At 22.3% G+C, this 19,221-nt stretch overlaps 1 protein-coding gene across 2 annotated transcripts in view; it reads right to left on the bottom strand.

The window, feature by feature from the left end:
* Positions 1-19,221, bottom strand: part of LOC117182201 (phosphoinositide 3-kinase adapter protein 1) — a 187,806-nt gene that overhangs the window by 8,545 nt on the left and 160,040 nt on the right. For both annotated transcript variants that reach the window (XM_033375263.1, XM_033375264.1), the window contains 4 exons: positions 9,519-9,926; positions 3,880-4,002; positions 971-1,065; positions 661-877 (listed from right to left, as the gene is read on the bottom strand). In XM_033375263.1, the coding sequence (XP_033231154.1) occupies positions 661-877; positions 971-1,065; positions 3,880-4,002; positions 9,519-9,926 (843 nt within the window). The remainder of the gene's footprint in view (positions 1-660; positions 878-970; positions 1,066-3,879; positions 4,003-9,518; positions 9,927-19,221) is intronic.

The raw sequence follows: 19,221 nt of genomic DNA, 5'->3' as shown, positions 1-19,221 counted from the left end.
GGAAAATAAAAAGTGTAGAAATAAAAAGCGTGGAAAATAAAAAGTGCGGTGAATAAAGTGTGAAAATGAAAAATCTGTGAAATAAAAAGTGTGTAAATAAAAAGGATTGAAAATAAAAAAGTGTTGAAAATAAAAAGTGTGCACAAAAAAAAAGAATGGAAATAAAAAGCAAGGAAAATAAAAAGTATGAAAAATAAAAAATCTGTCAAATAAAAAGTGTGTACATAAAAAGGGTTGAAAATAAAAATTGTGGAAAAAAATAGTGTAGAAATAAAAAGCATGGAAAATAAAATGTGAAAATAAAAAATGGTGGAAAATAAAAAGTGTAAAAATAAAAAGGGTTGAAAATCAAGAGTGTTGAAAATAAAAAGTGTGAAAAATGAAAAGAATGGAAATAAAAAGCAAGAAAAATAAAAAGCGTGAAAAATAAAGTGTGAAAATAAAAAGTGTAGAAAACAAAAAATGTGGAAAATAATAATTGTGAAAAGAAAAGGCGTGGATAATAAAAAGTGTTGAAAACAAAAAGTGTAGAAAATAAAAAATCTTCAAAATAAAAAGAGTGAAAATAAAAAGTGTGAAAATAAAAATTGTAAAAATTTTATAGACTACTAGTCAACATAATGATAAAAAAGCACTTAAAAAATAAGATTTGATACTTACAGTGAATTGGTAATCCAGAAGGAGGAAAAGCAATATAATGTTCACTACTTTGAGGAATTCTTGCAGCACTTGGACTTCGAAGATCAATTTCACTATTCATTTGAACACGAGGCGAAGGCGTACATCGAGCAGGAGAATATCTGCCAGTAAATGGTTTCGGTGCAGGTGGAATTTCATAAGACAGCATACCCGATTTATCTTCCCTCGAATTTTGTATCTAAAAACAAGTAAAAATAAAATATAAATAATATTCGAAAGATTTATGTTTTTAAACTCGATATTTTAAATTTGTTGTTTTTGTGAGACTTACTCTTCGGTCTTCAGTGTCAGAATGTGTTCCACTATCTCCTAGGCTAGTTCCACTGCAACCACTAACAATACTCATTCGACCTGATGAGGAAGAACCTGTTGAATAAAATTTGGATTCTTACATCTTTTTTCAAAATTCTTATGCAGATTTAAATAATAAAATAGGGTAGAAATTTTTGATAATCTGACATTAAAGTTAATTTGATTCTTTCTTTTTTTAAATTAAAAAATTTTCTTAAATATGTCATTCTTTTTGGTGGAAAATTTGTATTTACGGGTTGAACCTTTTGAATATTTTTTAAACTCAAAGATATTAATAATATTCTTAAACATATAATAAAAATAAATAAATCTTCAAAAAAAACAATTAATATAAATATTTTCATTAGTTGAAAATGTCAAGAAATAGTTTATTTTAAGAACATTAATTTTTGAAATTAAAAGAATAAATTTTATTAACTTTTTGAAGCAATAAAATTTTTAATTAAACTTTAATTTACAAAATTAATATTTTCATATATTAAACTATATAGCTTTTATTCGATGCTAACTTTTTAGTGGAAAATTAACATTTTAGATATTAAAATTTGACTGTATTCTAGAAAATTTATCTTTCTGGCAGGAAAATTAAACATTTTCTTGAATTTTTTTTTTCATGAATAAAATTTCTTTTTGTAATATCAAAAAATAGTTTTCTCATTCAGGATTAATACTTTTTTGTTGAAAATTCAACTACTTTTTTGAAAGTATAACTACTTTGTTACAAATTTATTTTTTTGTTTCATGATTCATCATTTTGTTTGATTTAAAATTAGTGTATTTGATAAAAATTAATCTTTTTGTTTAAAAATTTATTTCTTTGCTTGAAAATTTATCTCTATTGTTAAAAATTTATCTCTCTTGTTAAAACATTTTTTTAATGAATATATAACGATTCAAGTTCCGATGGAAAAGTTATATTGTTTATTTAAAAATTCAAATGTATTGTTGAAAATTCCACTTTCTATAGGAAATTAATTTTCTTCGTTGAAAATTTATCTTTTGGTCGAAAATTGAACAATTTGGTTAAAAATTAATTTTTTTTAGGATTCATAAATTTAATGGAAAATTTATTTGGTTAAATGTTGAACTATTTTATTAAAATTTCACGTATATTGTTAAAAATTAATTTGTTGGTAGAAAATTAATCTTCTCGATTGAAAAGTTATATTTTTGGTTTAAAAATCGTATTTTTGGTTGAAAAATAATTTTTTTAGTTAATAATTTAACTAATTTGTTATAGGCCTCTTTTTTAAAACTATTTTTTTTTTCAATGAAAATTTGAGTATTTCATTTTTGGCTGAACATCCACCAGTTTTTTTGGTTAAAAAATCAAGGGTTTGTTTGCAAATTTGTATACTTTGATAAAAACATTTTTTTGTTTATAGAAAATTAATCTTCTTGTTTCAAAGATTATTTCCTCACGCGAAAATTTGACTTTTTCTTGAAAATTGATGTCGTTTTCTTAAAAATTAATTTTTTTAACAAAGAATTGAACTTTTCCATTTTTTTTGCTGAAAATATATATGTTCCAGTTCAAAATTCTGATATTTTGTTGAAAATTCGACTTTTTGGCAGAAAATTAATCTTCTTCTAAAAAAAATTTGTTGTAAAAAATTGAACAATTTGGTTAAAAATTAAATTTTTATTTTTAATTTACGTATTTTCTTACAAATTAATTTTCTAGTAAAATATTTATCTGTTTGGTTGAAAAATTATTTCTTTCGTTTAAAATTTAACTATTTTGTTGAAAATTAGTTTCTCTCCATTGAAAATTATTTTCTTTTTACAGAAAATCTAACTATTAATTTTTTCTTTAAATCCATCTTTTTTGTTGGAGAAAATTTAACTATTTGGTTGAAAACCCGCGTATTTTAATCAAAATTAATCTTTTTAGTAAAAAATAAATTTTTTGTTTTAAAACTTCTCTTTTTGGTTGAAAATGTATTTGTTTGCTTAAAAATTTAATTATTTTGTTGAAAATTCCGTTATTTTTCTTGAAAATTATTTCTTGAACTGACAATTTAACTATTGCATTTTTTGTTGAAAAAATTCACTTATTTTCATTGAAATTTTAACTATTTTGTTGTAAATACTGTTTTTGACTGAGTTCCACTTTCGGTGAAACAATGATCTTGTTTAATTAAAAATCTACTTTTTTGGTAGAAAATTAACATTCTTAGTTGAAAAATAATCTTTTTGGTCGAAAATTCAAATATTTAATTAAAAATTAGTATCTTATAATTAAAAATTATTTTATTAAACTAAAAATTTAACTATTTCGTTATAAATTTATGTGCTCTGATCAAAATTAATCTTCTTGATTGAAACATTGTCTTTTTGGTTGAAAATTTAACTATTTTTTATGTCGAAAATTTTTCTTTTTCAGGTGAAAAATCAAATATTTTGTTAAAAATATAAATATTCAACTTTCAGTGGAAAATTAATCTTCTTCGTTTAAAAATCATTTTTTTCGTGAAAAATTTAACTATTTGGTTAAAAATTCTTTTTTTTTCTGGTTGAAGATTCATCAGTTTAACTCAAAAATTATTTCTTTGGTTAAAACATTAACTGTTTTTTGTATTCACGAATTTTGTTAAAAATTAAACTATTTTCTTAAAAATTAATTTCTTCTGATTAAAAATTATTTTATTTTTACTGAAAATAATATATTTATCAGAATTTTTGAATAAGTCTGCGATCGGTAGAATATTTTAAAATTCAATTTAATTGACCGTATTTTTTTAAAAGTTGACCTACAATTTTTTCAAAAGCAGACCCGTCAACTCTGGAATTTTCAAACTTCTTTAGAAAAAAAAATACAAAAAATAAAACAAAAATTAGTAAAAAAAATAAATAAAAATTGCTTACTTGAAACACTGTGGAGACTTAAACTGCTCACTGGTCTGCGATCAGCGAGTGTGCCGTTCATATTTTCGCTCTTGCTTATTGAAGCAGAATCTTCATTATGATGAGAAGAATCTTTCGAAGAATCTGTAAAAATTAAAATTATTTAATTAATTTTTCAATTCTTTTTTGTTCTAATTATTGGGTGCAGATGCAGATTTCAGTTCAGGATTTATCTCTTTTGGATAAAAATTATACAATTTTGTAGAAAATTCGTTTGTTTTTTGTTTGAAATTAATTTTTTTAATGAAAATTTAACTATTCCATTTTTGCTAACAATTTTTAATTTTTAGTTAAAAATTTATACATTTTGTTGAAAATTGGTCTTTTTTGGTAGAAAATTAATCTTCTTGGTTTCAAATTGAACTGTTTTGCAGAAATCTCGTATTTTTTGCCTGCAAATTTAACTTTTTTATTGTAAATTTGTTTTATTGGGTTTCAAATTCTAGTTTCTTAGGAGCAATTTCAACTGTTTGGTTTAAAAACATAAATGGATTTTCTTTTGGTAGAAAATTATCTTTTTCTTTAGAAGTTAATCTTCTTTTTGGTTAAAAATTCAAAAATATTCCTGTTAAATATTTCTCAATTTAGTTGAAAATTCACCTTTTAGATTGGAAATAAAATTATTTTGTTGAAATTTAAACTCTTTTGTTAAGACTCTCTTGATTAAAAATTTGTTTTTTATTTGGATAACTTTTGGTTGACAATTTTTTTTTAAATAGAAAATATAACTATTATTGGTCAAACAATTTGGTTAGAAATTTTTTCTGTTTTCTGACTGACAATTTTTTCCTGTTTATATAAATATAAATTTATTCTTTTTTTTCTATTAAAAATGAAAACTTTATGGTTAAAAGTTAATTATTTTTGGTTGGTGATTTTGAAAGTTTGTCTTTTTTGATTGCATTCAATTAATTTTTATATTAAATTAATTTTTTTTTTGTAGAATTCAACACTTTTTGATTTAAAATTAAAATATTTTTCAGTTAAAATATTAAGTAGGTTACATTTTTCGTTGAGGATTCATTTTTTTAAATTAAAAATGTGTTTTGAATTCAACTATTTGGTTAAAAATTTAAAAATTTTGTTTATAATTTTAACTATTTGTTAAGAATTCATCTTTTTTTGCGAAAAATTTGACAGTAATTTTAAAAACTCCCATTTTTTATTAAAAATTCATAAGTTTTTATAAAAATTCAACTGCTTGATTGAAAGCAGAACTAAAATGTTGAAAATTCATTTTATCAATAGAAAATTCATCTCTTTGGTAGAAAATTTAATTATTTTGTCAAAAATTCGTCCCTTTGACTTGAAGGTTCAAATATTTCATTTGCAAATTTAATGAATTTGTTGAAGAATCAAATTTTTTTTCCAATTCATCCTTTTTGTTAGAAAATTCGACTGCATTTTTAAAAATTCGTTTTTTTTGTAAAAATTCATCATTTTTCATCAAAAAATTCAAATGATTGGTTGAAAGTTCAACAAGTTTTTGAAAATTGATTTTATTACTAAAAAATTAATCTCTTTTGTTTAACTATTTGGTTGTAAATGAAATGTTTTTGTTGAAAATTAAGCAGTTTGTTTAAAAATTCAAAGATTTTATTAAAAACTTAATTTTTTTAAATTGAAAATTCATCATTTTTTATTAAAAATTTAACTACTTGGTTGAAAATTCAACTACTTTGCTAAACATTTCTCTTTGGTAAAAAATTGAACTATTTCGTGATTTGATAATTTTGTTTTTAAATTGAAAATGCATCTTTTTATGAGTAAAATTCTCTTCTAAAAAAATTCGTTCTTTTGCCTTGCAGATTAAACTAATATAAAAATAACTAAACTAACCCAAAATATCAATTTTTTACAAAAAGTGAAATAGTTAAACTTTCAGTGTGAAAAAATTAATTTTCGAAAAAACGAAATTTCAACAAAATAGTTGAATTTTGAACCAAAGTGATGAACTGTAAAATAAAATTATAAATATTGAACTGGATTAGTTAATTTTCAAACCAAAAAGATGAATTTTTAAACAAGAAGATTAATTTTTAAACAAAAAGATTAATTTTCTACCAGAAAAAAACGATCTTCTAACAAAATACATGATTTTTTAAAAAAATATTTGAATTTTTAATTAAAGAAGACAAATTTTCAACTAAATAGCTGAATTTTGAACTCAAAAATGATCATTTTCAACCGAAAATGGAATAGTAACATTTTTAGTTGAAAAAAATAATGTTAACCCAAACATAAGAGTCTTCAACTAAAACAATGAATCTTAAACTGTAATAGTTAAATTTTCAAACAAACAAATTAATTTTTACTAATAAAGATAAATTGTCAAACAAAACTTAAATAATTAAATTGTAATTTAAAAAAATTAATGTTCAACCAAACAGATGAATTTTCAACTAAAACTGTGGAATATTCATTTGGAATATGTTAAATTTTCAGTTAAAAAAAAAATTTCACACAAAAAAATAATTTAAAAAAAATTACATTTTCAAATAAAATTTTTAATATTTAACTGGGATACATGGATTTTAAACCAGAAAGATGAATTATTCAATTTTGAACTAGGAAAGATAAATTTTCAATAAAAAATGGAATAGTTAATTTTTCAGTTTGAGAAATTAATTTTCAACCAAACTAACAAATTTTCAACTAAAATGGTAAATGTTTAACTGGATTATTTGAATTTTATATCAAAAAGATGAATTTTTAACTGTAAAGATTAATTTAAAAAAAGCGAATTTTCCACAAAATACATAAATTTTCATCTTAAAAAATATACACTTTCAACCAAAAATAAAATGTTTGTTTTCTGTTAAAAATCTAATTCTTAACTGAAAAGAAAAAATAGGATTTTAAAAAAATAGTACAATTTTCTATTGTTATAATTAAATTTTTAGTTTAAAAAATTGGGGTTTAACAAGGTAGTTACATTTTCAATCAAAGATTAATTTTCAAAGAAAAAGATAAATATTTAACTGAAATACTTGAATTTTTAATCGGAAAGAAGAATTTTTAAATAAGAAGATTAACCTGCAAAGGAAATTATAATTTTCTATCAAAAGAAAATCGAATTTTTTAACAAAACATGTAAATTTTCAACGCAATAGTTGAATTTTCAATTAAATAACACTATTTTTTATCAAAATTGTTGTATTTTGTACTAGAAAATATCAATTTTCAAATTAAGAAATTAATTTTCAACCAAAGTGATGAATTTTCAACTAAAATGCTAAATATTTAACTATAATAATTGAATTTTTGGCAAAAAAAAATATTAAACTGGAATAACAGTTCAATTTTCAGTTAAAGAAAAAAAATTGTCAACCAAAAACCAAAAAAAAAAAAAAAAAAACAATTTTTAATCAAGCAGCTCATTCTTCAACCGAAAAAAATTAATTTTAAATTAAAACGATGAACCCTAAACAACAAAGAAATAACTTTTAACAAAATAATTTTATTTCCAACCTAAAAGATGAATTTTCAACTAAAATAATAAATATTGAACTGGAATATTTAAATTTAACCGAAAAGAAGATTAACGACCAAAGAAAAAGATAATTTTCTAACAAAAGAAAATCGATTTTTTAAAATAAAATACGTGAATTTTCCACGACATATTTGAATTTTCAACATAAAAAGCTCAATTTTTATCAAAATTATTCAATTTTGAACTAGAAAAGATCAATTTTCAATAAAAAATGGAATAGTTAAATTTTCAGTTTAAGAAATTAATTTTCAACCAAACTGATGAATTTTCAACTAAAATGATAAATTTTTAACTGGAATAGTTGAATTTTATACCAAAAAGATTAATTTTAAACCACGAAGATTTATTTTTTACACAAAATAGATAATTTTTCGAATAACTAGTTTAATTTCTAAACAAAAAATATAAATTTTCAACCAAGTAATTGAATTTTCATCCAAAAAATATACACTTTCAACCAAAAATAAAATGATTCATTTTTCTGTTGAAAATCTAATTCTTAAGCAACAAGAAAAAAAAAGAATTTCCAGCAAAATAGTACAATTTTCTACTGGAAGTTAGATTTTGAGTTAAAAAAATTGATTTTTAACAAATTAGTTACATTTTCAATCAGAAATGAATATTCAAAGAAAAAGATAAATATTTAATTTAAATACTTGCATTTTTAACCGTATTTTTCACGTATTTTGTTAAAAAAAAAGTCGATTTTGACTTCTTTTAAAACAAAATACGTTAATTTTCAACGCAATAGTTGAATTTTTAATTAAAAAATACCATTTTTTATTTAAATTATTTTATTTTGAACTAGAAACTATCAATTTTCAACAAAAATGGAATAATTAAATTTTCAGTTAAAGAAATAAATTGGCAACCAAACTGATAAATTTTCTATTAAAAAATATCATTTTTCAACCAAAAATTGAATGATCAAATTTTTAGTCAAAAAGTGAATGTTCAACCAAAGAGATGAATTTTTAACTAAAATTATGAACTATTAAACTGGAATAATAGTTAAATTTTTAGTTAAAAAAAAAAAATTCTCAACCAAAATACATCCAAATAATAAACAAATTTTTAATGAAGCAGCTTATTTTTCAACCAAAGAAATTAACTTTAAATTAAAACGATGAACCTTCAACAACAAAAAAATTAAGTTTTAACAAAAGAGTTTAAATTTCAACAAAATAATTTTATTTCCAAACTAAAAGATGAATTTTCAACTAAAATAATAAATATTAAACTGGAATATTTGAATTTTTAACCGAAAAGAAGATTAACTTCTAAAGAAAAAGATAAAAAAGAAAAATATAATTTTTTACGAAAAGAAAATCGCTTTTTTAAAACAAAATACTTGAATTTTCAATATAAACATCCAAATTATTGAATTTTGAATCAGAAAAGATTAATTAAAAAAAATTAAATAGTTAAATTTTAAGTTGAAGAAATTAATTCTCAACCAAACTGATGAATCTTTAACTGGAACAGTTGAATTTTATGCCAAAAAGATGATTTTTTAAATATGAAGATTAATTTTCTCCAAAAAGACGAAATTTCCACAAAATAGATAAATTATATTAAATAAAAAATATAAATTTTCAACCAAATAGATCAATTTTCATCCAAAAAAATATACATTTTCTACCAAAAATAAAATAGTTAATTTTTCTGTTAAAAATCTCATTCTTACCTAACAACAAAAAAAAATTTCAGCAAAATAGTATAATTTTCTACTAGAATAGTTCAGTCTTTATTCTAAAAAAATTGGTTTTCAAAAAAATATTTACATTTTCCAAAAGAGACGAAATGTTCAATTAAAATTATGAACTCCAAAATAAGAAAATTATTATTTCTCTATTTTTGAAAATAAAAAATCTGAGAGAAAATAATTACAAAAGATTTTTCTCGTAATAGAAAATAATAAGTATACAATAATAAATAAGGATTTAATTGGAATAAATTGAGTTAATCTAAAAAATCTGCGACTGCAGATAAAATAGAAATCACTTTTCTAAATTGAACAAAATTATTAAAATAATGAAAACTTTAATTTAACTGTGATCAGAAGCAATTTCCCCTTAAAAAAAATTAAAACCTTGATAATTCTGACCTTTTTTTCCTTTAGTGAATAATTTTCGTATCCTTTCAAAAGGGGTTGGAGCTTTCATATCATCCTTAATTTTTTTCTGTATCCTCTCGTATTCCTCCCTCATGGCAGTCAGTTGTCTTTGCTTATCTTTAAAACTTTGTTGCACATCATTTCGATTTTTCCAATCCTCGACGAGTGTCTCGAGTTCAGAAATGGTAAAAACGTTATTTTTAAAATCGTTTAAAATTTCCAGAAGTTCATCCTGAGGTCCAGACGTTTCTCGAGATTTGCTTCCGCAAATAGATTTATCAGAGGATCCGTTAAATTGATTAATACTGTCTTCGCGGATTCCCGCTAATGAGCAATCTTGACGAGAGGATTGCAAGGTAAGACGCGAAGAGGTAATTGATAAAGCAGGTGTTTTCAATCCTAAAAAAGATTTCCATTTTGATTTTGATTTATAATTAAAATTAAAAAAATTTAAATGAGATTAAAATCAGATTTAAAATCCTATTCAACAAAATACATCAATTTTCTACCAAATAGTTGAATTTCATGTAAAGAAGATAAAATTTAAAAAAAAAATTTAAAAACAAAAGAGAATTTAAAACAAAATAATTACATTTCCAACCAAAGAAATGGATTTTTAACTATAATGATGATTGTTTGACAGAAGAAAATTAATTTTGAACCAAATATTCGAATTTTCGATAAAAAAGATTAATACTCAACCAGAGACATTAATTTTTTTACTTAAAATAAAAGATATAAATTTTTAACTCAAAATGGAATAGTTATGTCTGCAGTTGAGAAAATAATTTTTTACCATAAAGAACGAATTTTCCATAAAATAGTTCGATTTAAAAAAAAATGTTTGAATAAAAATGATGTATCTTTAATCATAAAAATGAATTTTCAACCAAGAATATAATTTTGAACCAAGAAAATGAATTATAATAAAAAAAACGAATTTTCTACCAAGAAGATTAATTTTCGATCCCAAAAGACGAAATTTTAAATAAAATTCATGAATCTTCAACAAAAATAGTTGAATTTTTAAATGAAGAATATTAATTTTCAACCAAACACGAAGTAGTTCAATTAACAGTTAAAAAAATTAATTTTTAATTAAAAAAAAACAATTTTCACACAAATAGTTAAATTTTTAAACAAAGAAATGACTTTTTAACTATAATTATCAGTATTCAATGAAAAAAAAAAAAATTTCAACAAAAAACATACATTTTCAACAAAAAAGTAGTTTCCTGAATTGAAATGAGGAATCTTTAATTAAAAATGGATTTTCAACCAAGAAGATTAACTTCCTAACAAAAAAGGCGAATTTTCAAGAAAATACATCAATTTTTAACCAACTAGTTGAATTTTCGTGTAAAGAAGGTAAGTTTTCAACTAAATACGTACTCATTCAATTATCAGTTTATAAAATTCATTTTTAGCAAACTAGTTAATTTTGTGACCATAGAAATAAATTTGCAACCATAATTATTAGTATTCAATAAAAAAATTAATTTTCAACCCAATAGATATATTTTCGGCAAAAAAGGATAACTTTTTACCATACAAAACAGATTCACCGTAGCAAAGGAATTTATCATAAAACACTTAAAGTTTTTAAAAACAATTTTTTGAATTAAAATAATGAATCTTTAACCACAAACATGAATTCTTTACAAAAAAGATTAATTTTCTACTAGAAAAGACAAATTTTCAACAAAATACAATAATTTTCAGCAAAGTAGTAAAATTTTCATGCAAAAAATATCAATTTTCAATCGAACAGGGAGTAGTTCAGTTATAAGATTAAAAAATTAATTTAAAAAAAGGGGTTTTCAGAAAATAGTTAAATTCTTAACAAATGAAATGAATTTTCAACCATAGATATTTTTTTTTACTAATTAAGGCGAATTTTTAACAAAAAAAAACATGAAATTTAAATTTAAAAATATAAATTTTCATCCAAAAACAGAAAAGTTATATTTATAGTTAGAAAATTAATTTCTTAACATATAAAAAGTATTGATCATAAAAAATTCATTTACCGTAAAAAATGAATTAACCATAATTAGTTGAATTTTCAACCAGAAAAAGAAAGATTTTTGAATAAAAATGAGGAATCCTTAACCATAAAAATGATTTTCTACCAAAAAAGACGAAATTTTAACAAAATCCATCAATTTTATACCAAATAGTTGAATTTCATGTAAAGAAGATAAAATTTCAACTACAAAAATAATTTAAAAACAAAAGAGAATTTTAAACAAAATAGTTACATTTTCAACCAAAGAAATGGATTTTTAAACTATAATGATGATTTTTTAATAGAAGAAAATTAATTTTGAACCAAATAGTCGAATTTTCGACAAAAAAGATTAATATTCAACCAAAGACATTAATTTTTTGACTAAAAATGACGAATTTTCAACTAAAAGATATACATTTTTAACCCAAAATGGAATAGTTATATTTACAGTTAAAAAAATAAGTTTTTACCATAAAAATGAATTTATTATAAAATAGTTCGATTTATAAACAAAAATTGAATAAAAATGATGAATCTTTAACCACGGAGTAGTTCAATTAACAGTTAAAAAAATTGATTTTTAATTTTTAAAAAATAAACAATTTTCAAACAAATAGTTAACTTTTTAAACAAAGAAATGAATTTTCAACTATAATAATCAGCATTCAATAAAAAAAATTAATTTTTCACAACAAAAAAATGTTCAACAAAAAACATGTATTTTCAACCAAAAAATAGTTTTCTAAATTGAAATAAGGGAACATAACACATGACAAACGAATTTATCATAAAACAGTGTAAGTTTAAAAAAAAAAAAAGATTTTTGAATTAAAATAATGAATCTTTAACCACAAACATGAATTTTCAACCAAATAGTTGAATTTTCATATACAGAAGATAAATTTTCAACAAAACACGAAACAGATCATTTATTCGTTAAAAAATTAATGTTCAATCTACCAAAGAAATTAATTTTGTATTATAATGATGAGTCTTCAATAAAAAAAATAATTTTTTACCAAATACTTAATTTTCGACAAAAAAGATGAATTTTCAACCATAGAGATTAATTTTCTACCAAAAGGACGAGTTTTCAACATAAAACCGAAATTTTTAACTAAAAAATATCAATTTTTAAACCAAAATGAAATAGTTATATTTATAGTTAAAAAATTAGTTTCATAATGAGTTCAATAAAAAAGACTTTTTTTTACCAAAGGAGACAAATTTTTAGCAAAAAAGAAAGTTAAATTTTCAACCAAAAAATTGTTTTTTGAACTAAAATGACGGATATTCAGTAAATAAAATGAATTTCCAAAAAACAAAATTTTACTAAAATGTAAGACAAAGTTTCCACAAAAAACGCATTTTCAACAAAAAAATAGTTTGTTAAAATGAAATGGGGGATATTAAATAAATAAATGGATTTCCAACCAAGAAGATTAATTTGCTGCTAGAAAGACGAATTTTCAACAAAAAATATGAGTTATCCACTGAAAAAAAAATTTCAACCAAAAATAGAATAGTTATATTTACAGTTAAAAATTAGTTTTTTTTTACCAAAAAAAGGAATTTACCATAAAAATGGATTTACTATAAAAAACGAATTCACCATAAAATAGTTAAATTTGCAAATCAAAGAAATTAATTTTGAACCGAAAAGATAAATTTTGCAACTAATAAGATTCACTGTCTTAAAAACAAACGATTTTTTATCAAAATAATTGAATTTTCAAGTAAATAGTTAAATTTTTAAATCAAATAAAAAATTTCTATCAGATATTCTTCATCTTCCGATACAAAAATTTCATATTTTGTTCGTAAAAAATACAACTGTTTGTTTAGAAAATGGACCTGAAAAATCCTACTTTAAGTAATGCTCGTTTTCGTTTTGTTTTTTTAACAAGTTTTTATGAATTGTTATCTTGTTTATTTATATTTTTATTTATAAATAAATTAAATAAATTTAAATGAGATTAAAATTAAATTAAAAATCCTATTTAACGTTCAATAATCCAATTAATCAGCAGAAATCCTGAAAAAAAAATAAACCAGCTTTTTCCTAAAAAATAAAAATTTCTTTGTTGGACAAAAATAAAAAAAATAAATAAAAATAAGAAAGCAGCCAACCAAATCTCCTTCATTCTCTTTTTTATTCTTTCGTCTTTTTTATTTTTATTATTATCAAATTCTCATTATAATTATAATTTTTCTTGCCTCCTTTTTATTTTTGTCCAAAAAATAAATTCTTTTCCTTCCTTTTTTAGGCAAAAATTGTTATTTTTTTTTCAAATGTCAACAGAAACATTTTATGGTGTTTGTCCAAATTTGGTCGTTGGATTCTTCGTTTTACTTTCAGTAATTCTGCACATTATTTTTTTTAGTAACTAGTTACAGTTATTAGATAAAGTAACTTAAAGTTACCTAAAAAGTTACTTTATTCACTTCCTTAATTTTATAATTCAAAAATCAAAATAAATAATATAACAATTCATAAAAACCTATTAAAAACAAGAATTGCCTAAAGTAGGATATTCAGTTGCATTTTATAAATAAACAGTTGTATTTTTACGAAAAAATATGCAATTTTTTGATCGAAAGATGAGGAATATCTGATAACCATTTTTTATTTGATTTAAAAATTTAACTATTTACTTGAAAATTCAATTATCTTGTTAAACTGTCATTCATTTTTGTTAGAAAGTTAATCTTATTGGTTGACAAATTTATCTTTGCCGGTTCAAAATTAATTTATTTGATTTGCAAATTTATCTTTTTTATGGTAAATTCGTTTTTTATAGTAAATCCATTTTCTATGGTAAATCCATCTATATTGTCGAAAATACATATATTTAAATAAAAATTATTTATTCTTCTTGAAGGCTTGTTAAAAAATAATATATTTTGTTGAAAATTCGTATTTTTTAGCAGCAAATTAATCTTCATGGTTGGAAATCCATTTGTTTATTTAATATCCCCCATTTCAATTAAAGAAACTATATTTTTGGTTAAAAATGCATGTTTTTTGTTGAAAATTTATCTTATTTTGTTAACATTTTTTTGCTTGAAAATTCATTTCATTTACTAAATATCCCTCATTTTAGTTCAAAAAACTATTTTTTGGTTGAAAATTCATGTTTTTTTGCTGTTGAAAATTTTTCTTCTTTAGTAACAAAATTATTTTATTGAACTCATTATGAAAATCATTTTTCAACTGTGAATATAACTATTTCATTTTGGGTTGAAAATTGATATTTTTTTTAGTTAAAAATTCATATTTCATGTTGAAAATTCGTCCTTTTGGTAAAAAATTAATCTCTATAGTTGAAAATTCTTCTTTTTTGTCGAAAATTAAGTATTTTGTTCAATATTAATTTTTTAAATAAAGACTCATCATTATAATAAAAAATTAATTTCTTTGATAGGTTGAACATTAATTTTTTAACGAATAATACAAATTATCTGTGTTTTGTTGAAAATTTGTATTTTGTATATGAAAATTCAACTATTTGGTTAAAATTCATTTTTGTGGTTAAAGATTCCTCATTTTAATTCAAAAATCTTTTTTTTTTAAACTTCAACTAATTTATGATAAATTGGTTTGTTATGGTGGATCTGTTTTTTATGGCAAATACGTTTTTTATTATAAAAAATTTTCTTTTTTGTCGAAAATATATCGATTGGGTTCAAAATTAATTTTTTGATTGAATACTAATGACTATAGTTGCAAATTTATTTCTATCGTTACAAAATTAACTACTTTGTTAAAAATTAATTTTATAAACTGATAATTGAACTATTCCCTATTTGTGAATTATTGATTGATAATCCATTATTGATTAAAGATTCCTCATTTCAATTCAGAGAACTATTTTTTGTATGAAAATGCATGTTTTTTATTGAAAATATGACTTTCTTTCATAAAAAATTTTTTTTTTATTGAATACTAACAATTAAATTTGAAAATTCATTTCTTTGATTTCATGTAAAATTCGTCTTTTCTCGTAGAAAATTAATCTTTTCGGTTGAAAATTTATATTATTTTTTATTAAAGATTCCTCATTTTAGTTCAAAAACCTTTTCTTTTATTTCTGAAAATTTAATTATTTTATTGCAAATTCATGTATTTTGTTTAAAAAAAGTCATATGTTTCGGATTGAAAATTTATCCTCTTGGATGAATATTCATTTTTATGATTAAAGTTTTATCATTCTCATTCAAAAATCTATTTGAATTAATTAATTTTCTTTTTAAATAATTTTAAAAAATTAATTTTTTCTTTTGAAGGCCCATCATTATAGTTAAAAATCCATTTATTTGGTTGAAAATCTAACTATTTTGTTAAAAATTCTTGTTTTTTTATTATTGAAATTTAATTTTTTATTGTCATAATTTTATCTTCTTTAAATAAAAATTCAACTATTTTGTAGAAATTTGATGTATTTTGAAAATTCGTCTTTTATGGCAAAAAAATTAATTTTCTTGGTAGGAAATTCATTTTTGTGGTTAAAGTTTCCTAATTTTAATTCAAAAATCTTTTTTTTTGTTGTTATAAATTCAACCATTTTATGGTTAATTCAGTTTTATGGTAAATCATTTTTTATGTTAAATCAATTTGTTATGGTTAATTATTTTTTTATGTTAAGAAATTAATTTTCTAACTGTAAATATAACTATTCTATTTTGGAATAAAAATTTATATTTTTTAGTTGAAGTTTCATGTTTTTTGTTAAAAATTAGTCTTTCCTGGTAGAAAATTCATTTCTGTGGTTAAAGATTTCTCATTTTTAATAGAAAATCTTTTGTTGTTGTTGTTATAAATTCAATTATGTATTTTATGGTGAATGAATTTTTTATAGTAAATAAAATTTCATGGTAAGAAATTAATTTTCTAACAGTAAATATCAGTATTATATTTTGTAATGAAAATCTACATTTTAGGTGGAAATATCATATTTTTTGTTGAAAAATTTGTCTTTTCCGGTAGAAAATTTATTTCTGTGGTTAAAGATTCCTAATTTTCAATCGAAAATCTTTTTTTTTCTTGTTATAAATTCAACTATTTTATGGTTAATTTATTTTTCATGGTAAATGATTTTTTTATGGTACGAAATTAATTTTTTAACTGTAAATATAACTATTATATTTTGGAATGAAAATCTACATTTTTCAGTGAAAATTTCATATTTTTTGTTCAAAATTCGTCTTTACAGGTAAAAAAAAATCTGTATGGTTGACATTTTTTTTTCATTGGTTAAAAACTTAACAATTTTCTTGACATTTTTTTCTACAATTAATGTTTTAAACTGATAACTGAACTACTCCATGTTTGATAGAAAAAAAATCATTTTTTTTTATGGTGAATTCTTTTTTTATTTTAAGAAATTAATTTTCTAACTGTAAATATAAATATTCTATTTTCGGATGAAAATTTATATTCTTTAGTTGAAATTTCATGTTTTTTCTTGAAAATTCGTCCTTTTTGGTAAAAAATTAATCTCCATGGTTGAAAATTCAACTATTTTTTCGAAAAATTAAGTATTTGGGTCAGAATTATTTTTTTTACTGAAGACTCATAATTATAGTGAAAAATGTTAACTCGTAATTGAACTATTCCATGTTTTGTTGAAAATTTATATTCTTTATAAGAATATTAAAGGATTTGGTAGAAAATTCATTTCTGTGGTTAAAGATTCTTGATTTTAATTCGAAAATCTTTTATTTTTTGTTTTGTTATAAATTCAACTATTTTTTGGTTAATTCATTTTTTATGGTAAATTCTTTTTTATGTTTAGAAATTAATTTTCTAACTGTAAATATAACTATTCTATTTTGGGGTGAAAATTTATATTTTTTAGTTCAATTTTCATGTTTTTTTTTTGTTGAAAATTCGTTTTAAAAAAATTATATCTATGGTCTAAAACTGATAACTGAATTACTACAGTGTTCGGTTAAAAAATTTCTCTCCTTTGCATGAAAATTCAACCTCTTTATTGAAAATTCGTCATTTCTGGTAAAAAAATTAATCTTGTTGCTCAAAGATTCTTGATTTTAATTAGAAAATCTTATTTTGTTGTTGAAAATTCAACTATTTTCTGGTTAATTCATTTTTTATGGCAAATTCTTTATTTATGTTAAAAAATTAATTTTCTAACTCTAAATATAATAATTCTATTTTGGGATTAAAATTTATATTTATTGGTGAAGAAAATAATCTATATGGTTGCATTTTTTTATTAAATATTTCTCATTTTAGTTTAAAACCTATTTTTTATGCTGAAAATTGAACTATTTTTTTTGAAAACTCAATTATTTTGTTAAGAATTTGCCTTTTTCGGTAGAGACTTTTCTTAATTGAAAATTTATCTTTTCGGATCAAATTAATTTCTTTGGTTAAAAATTCAAACAAAAAAGAAAAGTTTATATAAAATTAGAGTTTGAATATTATAAAAAGTGTCACCCTCTATTAGAACACAATATCAATAAAAATAGCATAAAATAAAGATGATCTTGAAATTAACACATCGTTCAATAAGTCCCGAGACTAACCCAGAGATGGTGCTAGTAGTACCAAACTTGTAGGAGTTGTGCACAGCGCTCATAGCGCCTATTACAACACTAAAAACAGGTGGTTGTACCATGCGTAAGCATAGTAGGGTTCTGCGTTATCCGTAGCGCTCTCCATTCTCCCTACCCCTAGCTCCCGCCTTTTCTCAGCCTTCCCGCTCTCCTCAGCATTTACCTCTCGACTCGAGCATCGCTTGCCACTGTCCGGCCGACCCGTCGAATACATCTCTCACGAGAACGCGAAATGTTCTCATAATTGTACTAAGTTGATCTCAACTAGGCGAGAACGAGCAATGTTCTCTTTTAAATAAAGTATAGTTATTGAGTTACTTGGTGGTTAATTCTTCATCTCCTTCTATATTGAATATGGCGATTAAGTGAATAATTTATTACTCCACAGAATCACTTTCGACCGTATACATAACATAGTGCGAATTCAGCCCAATAATACAATTCGCCTATAAACTAGCCACGTGTTCCTAGAGTGCGAACCTTCACATGAAACGTGTAAAAATTTCACGTCGATTGGACCACAAACAGCAGAGTTATCGAGGTTAGAGTAAAGTCACTTTGTAATTTGTTTGAAAAATGGAACAAAGCGAGTTTCGCGTGTTGATTAAACATTGTTTTTCAATGGGTAAAAATACCGTAGAAGCCCAGCAGTGGCTTGAAAAACGTTACCTGGACTCCTCTGCATCCAAATCATCGATTTGTCGTTGGTATGCTGAGTTTAAACGTGGTCTTACGGACACAAACGATGCGGAACGTTCGGGTAGGCCATTGGAAGCCGTTACACCGGAAAATGTGAGTGAAGTTTTAAAAATCGTAAAGTAAAGGTCCGTGAGATTGTAGAAATGACACAGATATTATCTTGGAGCGTATTTACAATCTTTCATGAAAAATTGAGCATGACAAAGGTTTTTTCCAAGTGGGTGCCGCGATTGCTTTCAATGGAACAAAAGAAGCAACGTATCGACGATTCAGAGAGCTGTTTGAAAGCTGTTGGAAAGATTGTACGAGGGCAGTTCAATAAGTCCTTAGAATGACCAACAAATGGCGCGCGAATCGCTCCAAATCATCTGTTTTCAGTCAGCACCACTCCCGACTAGATATATG

The sequence above is a fragment of the Belonocnema kinseyi genome, chromosome 10, assembly GCF_010883055.1.
Source record: "Belonocnema kinseyi isolate 2016_QV_RU_SX_M_011 chromosome 10, B_treatae_v1, whole genome shotgun sequence".
Lineage (NCBI taxonomy): Eukaryota > Metazoa > Arthropoda > Insecta > Hymenoptera > Cynipidae > Belonocnema > Belonocnema kinseyi.
Note: the sequence above shows the minus strand (reverse complement) of the source record. Positions and strands in the feature narration are given on the sequence as shown.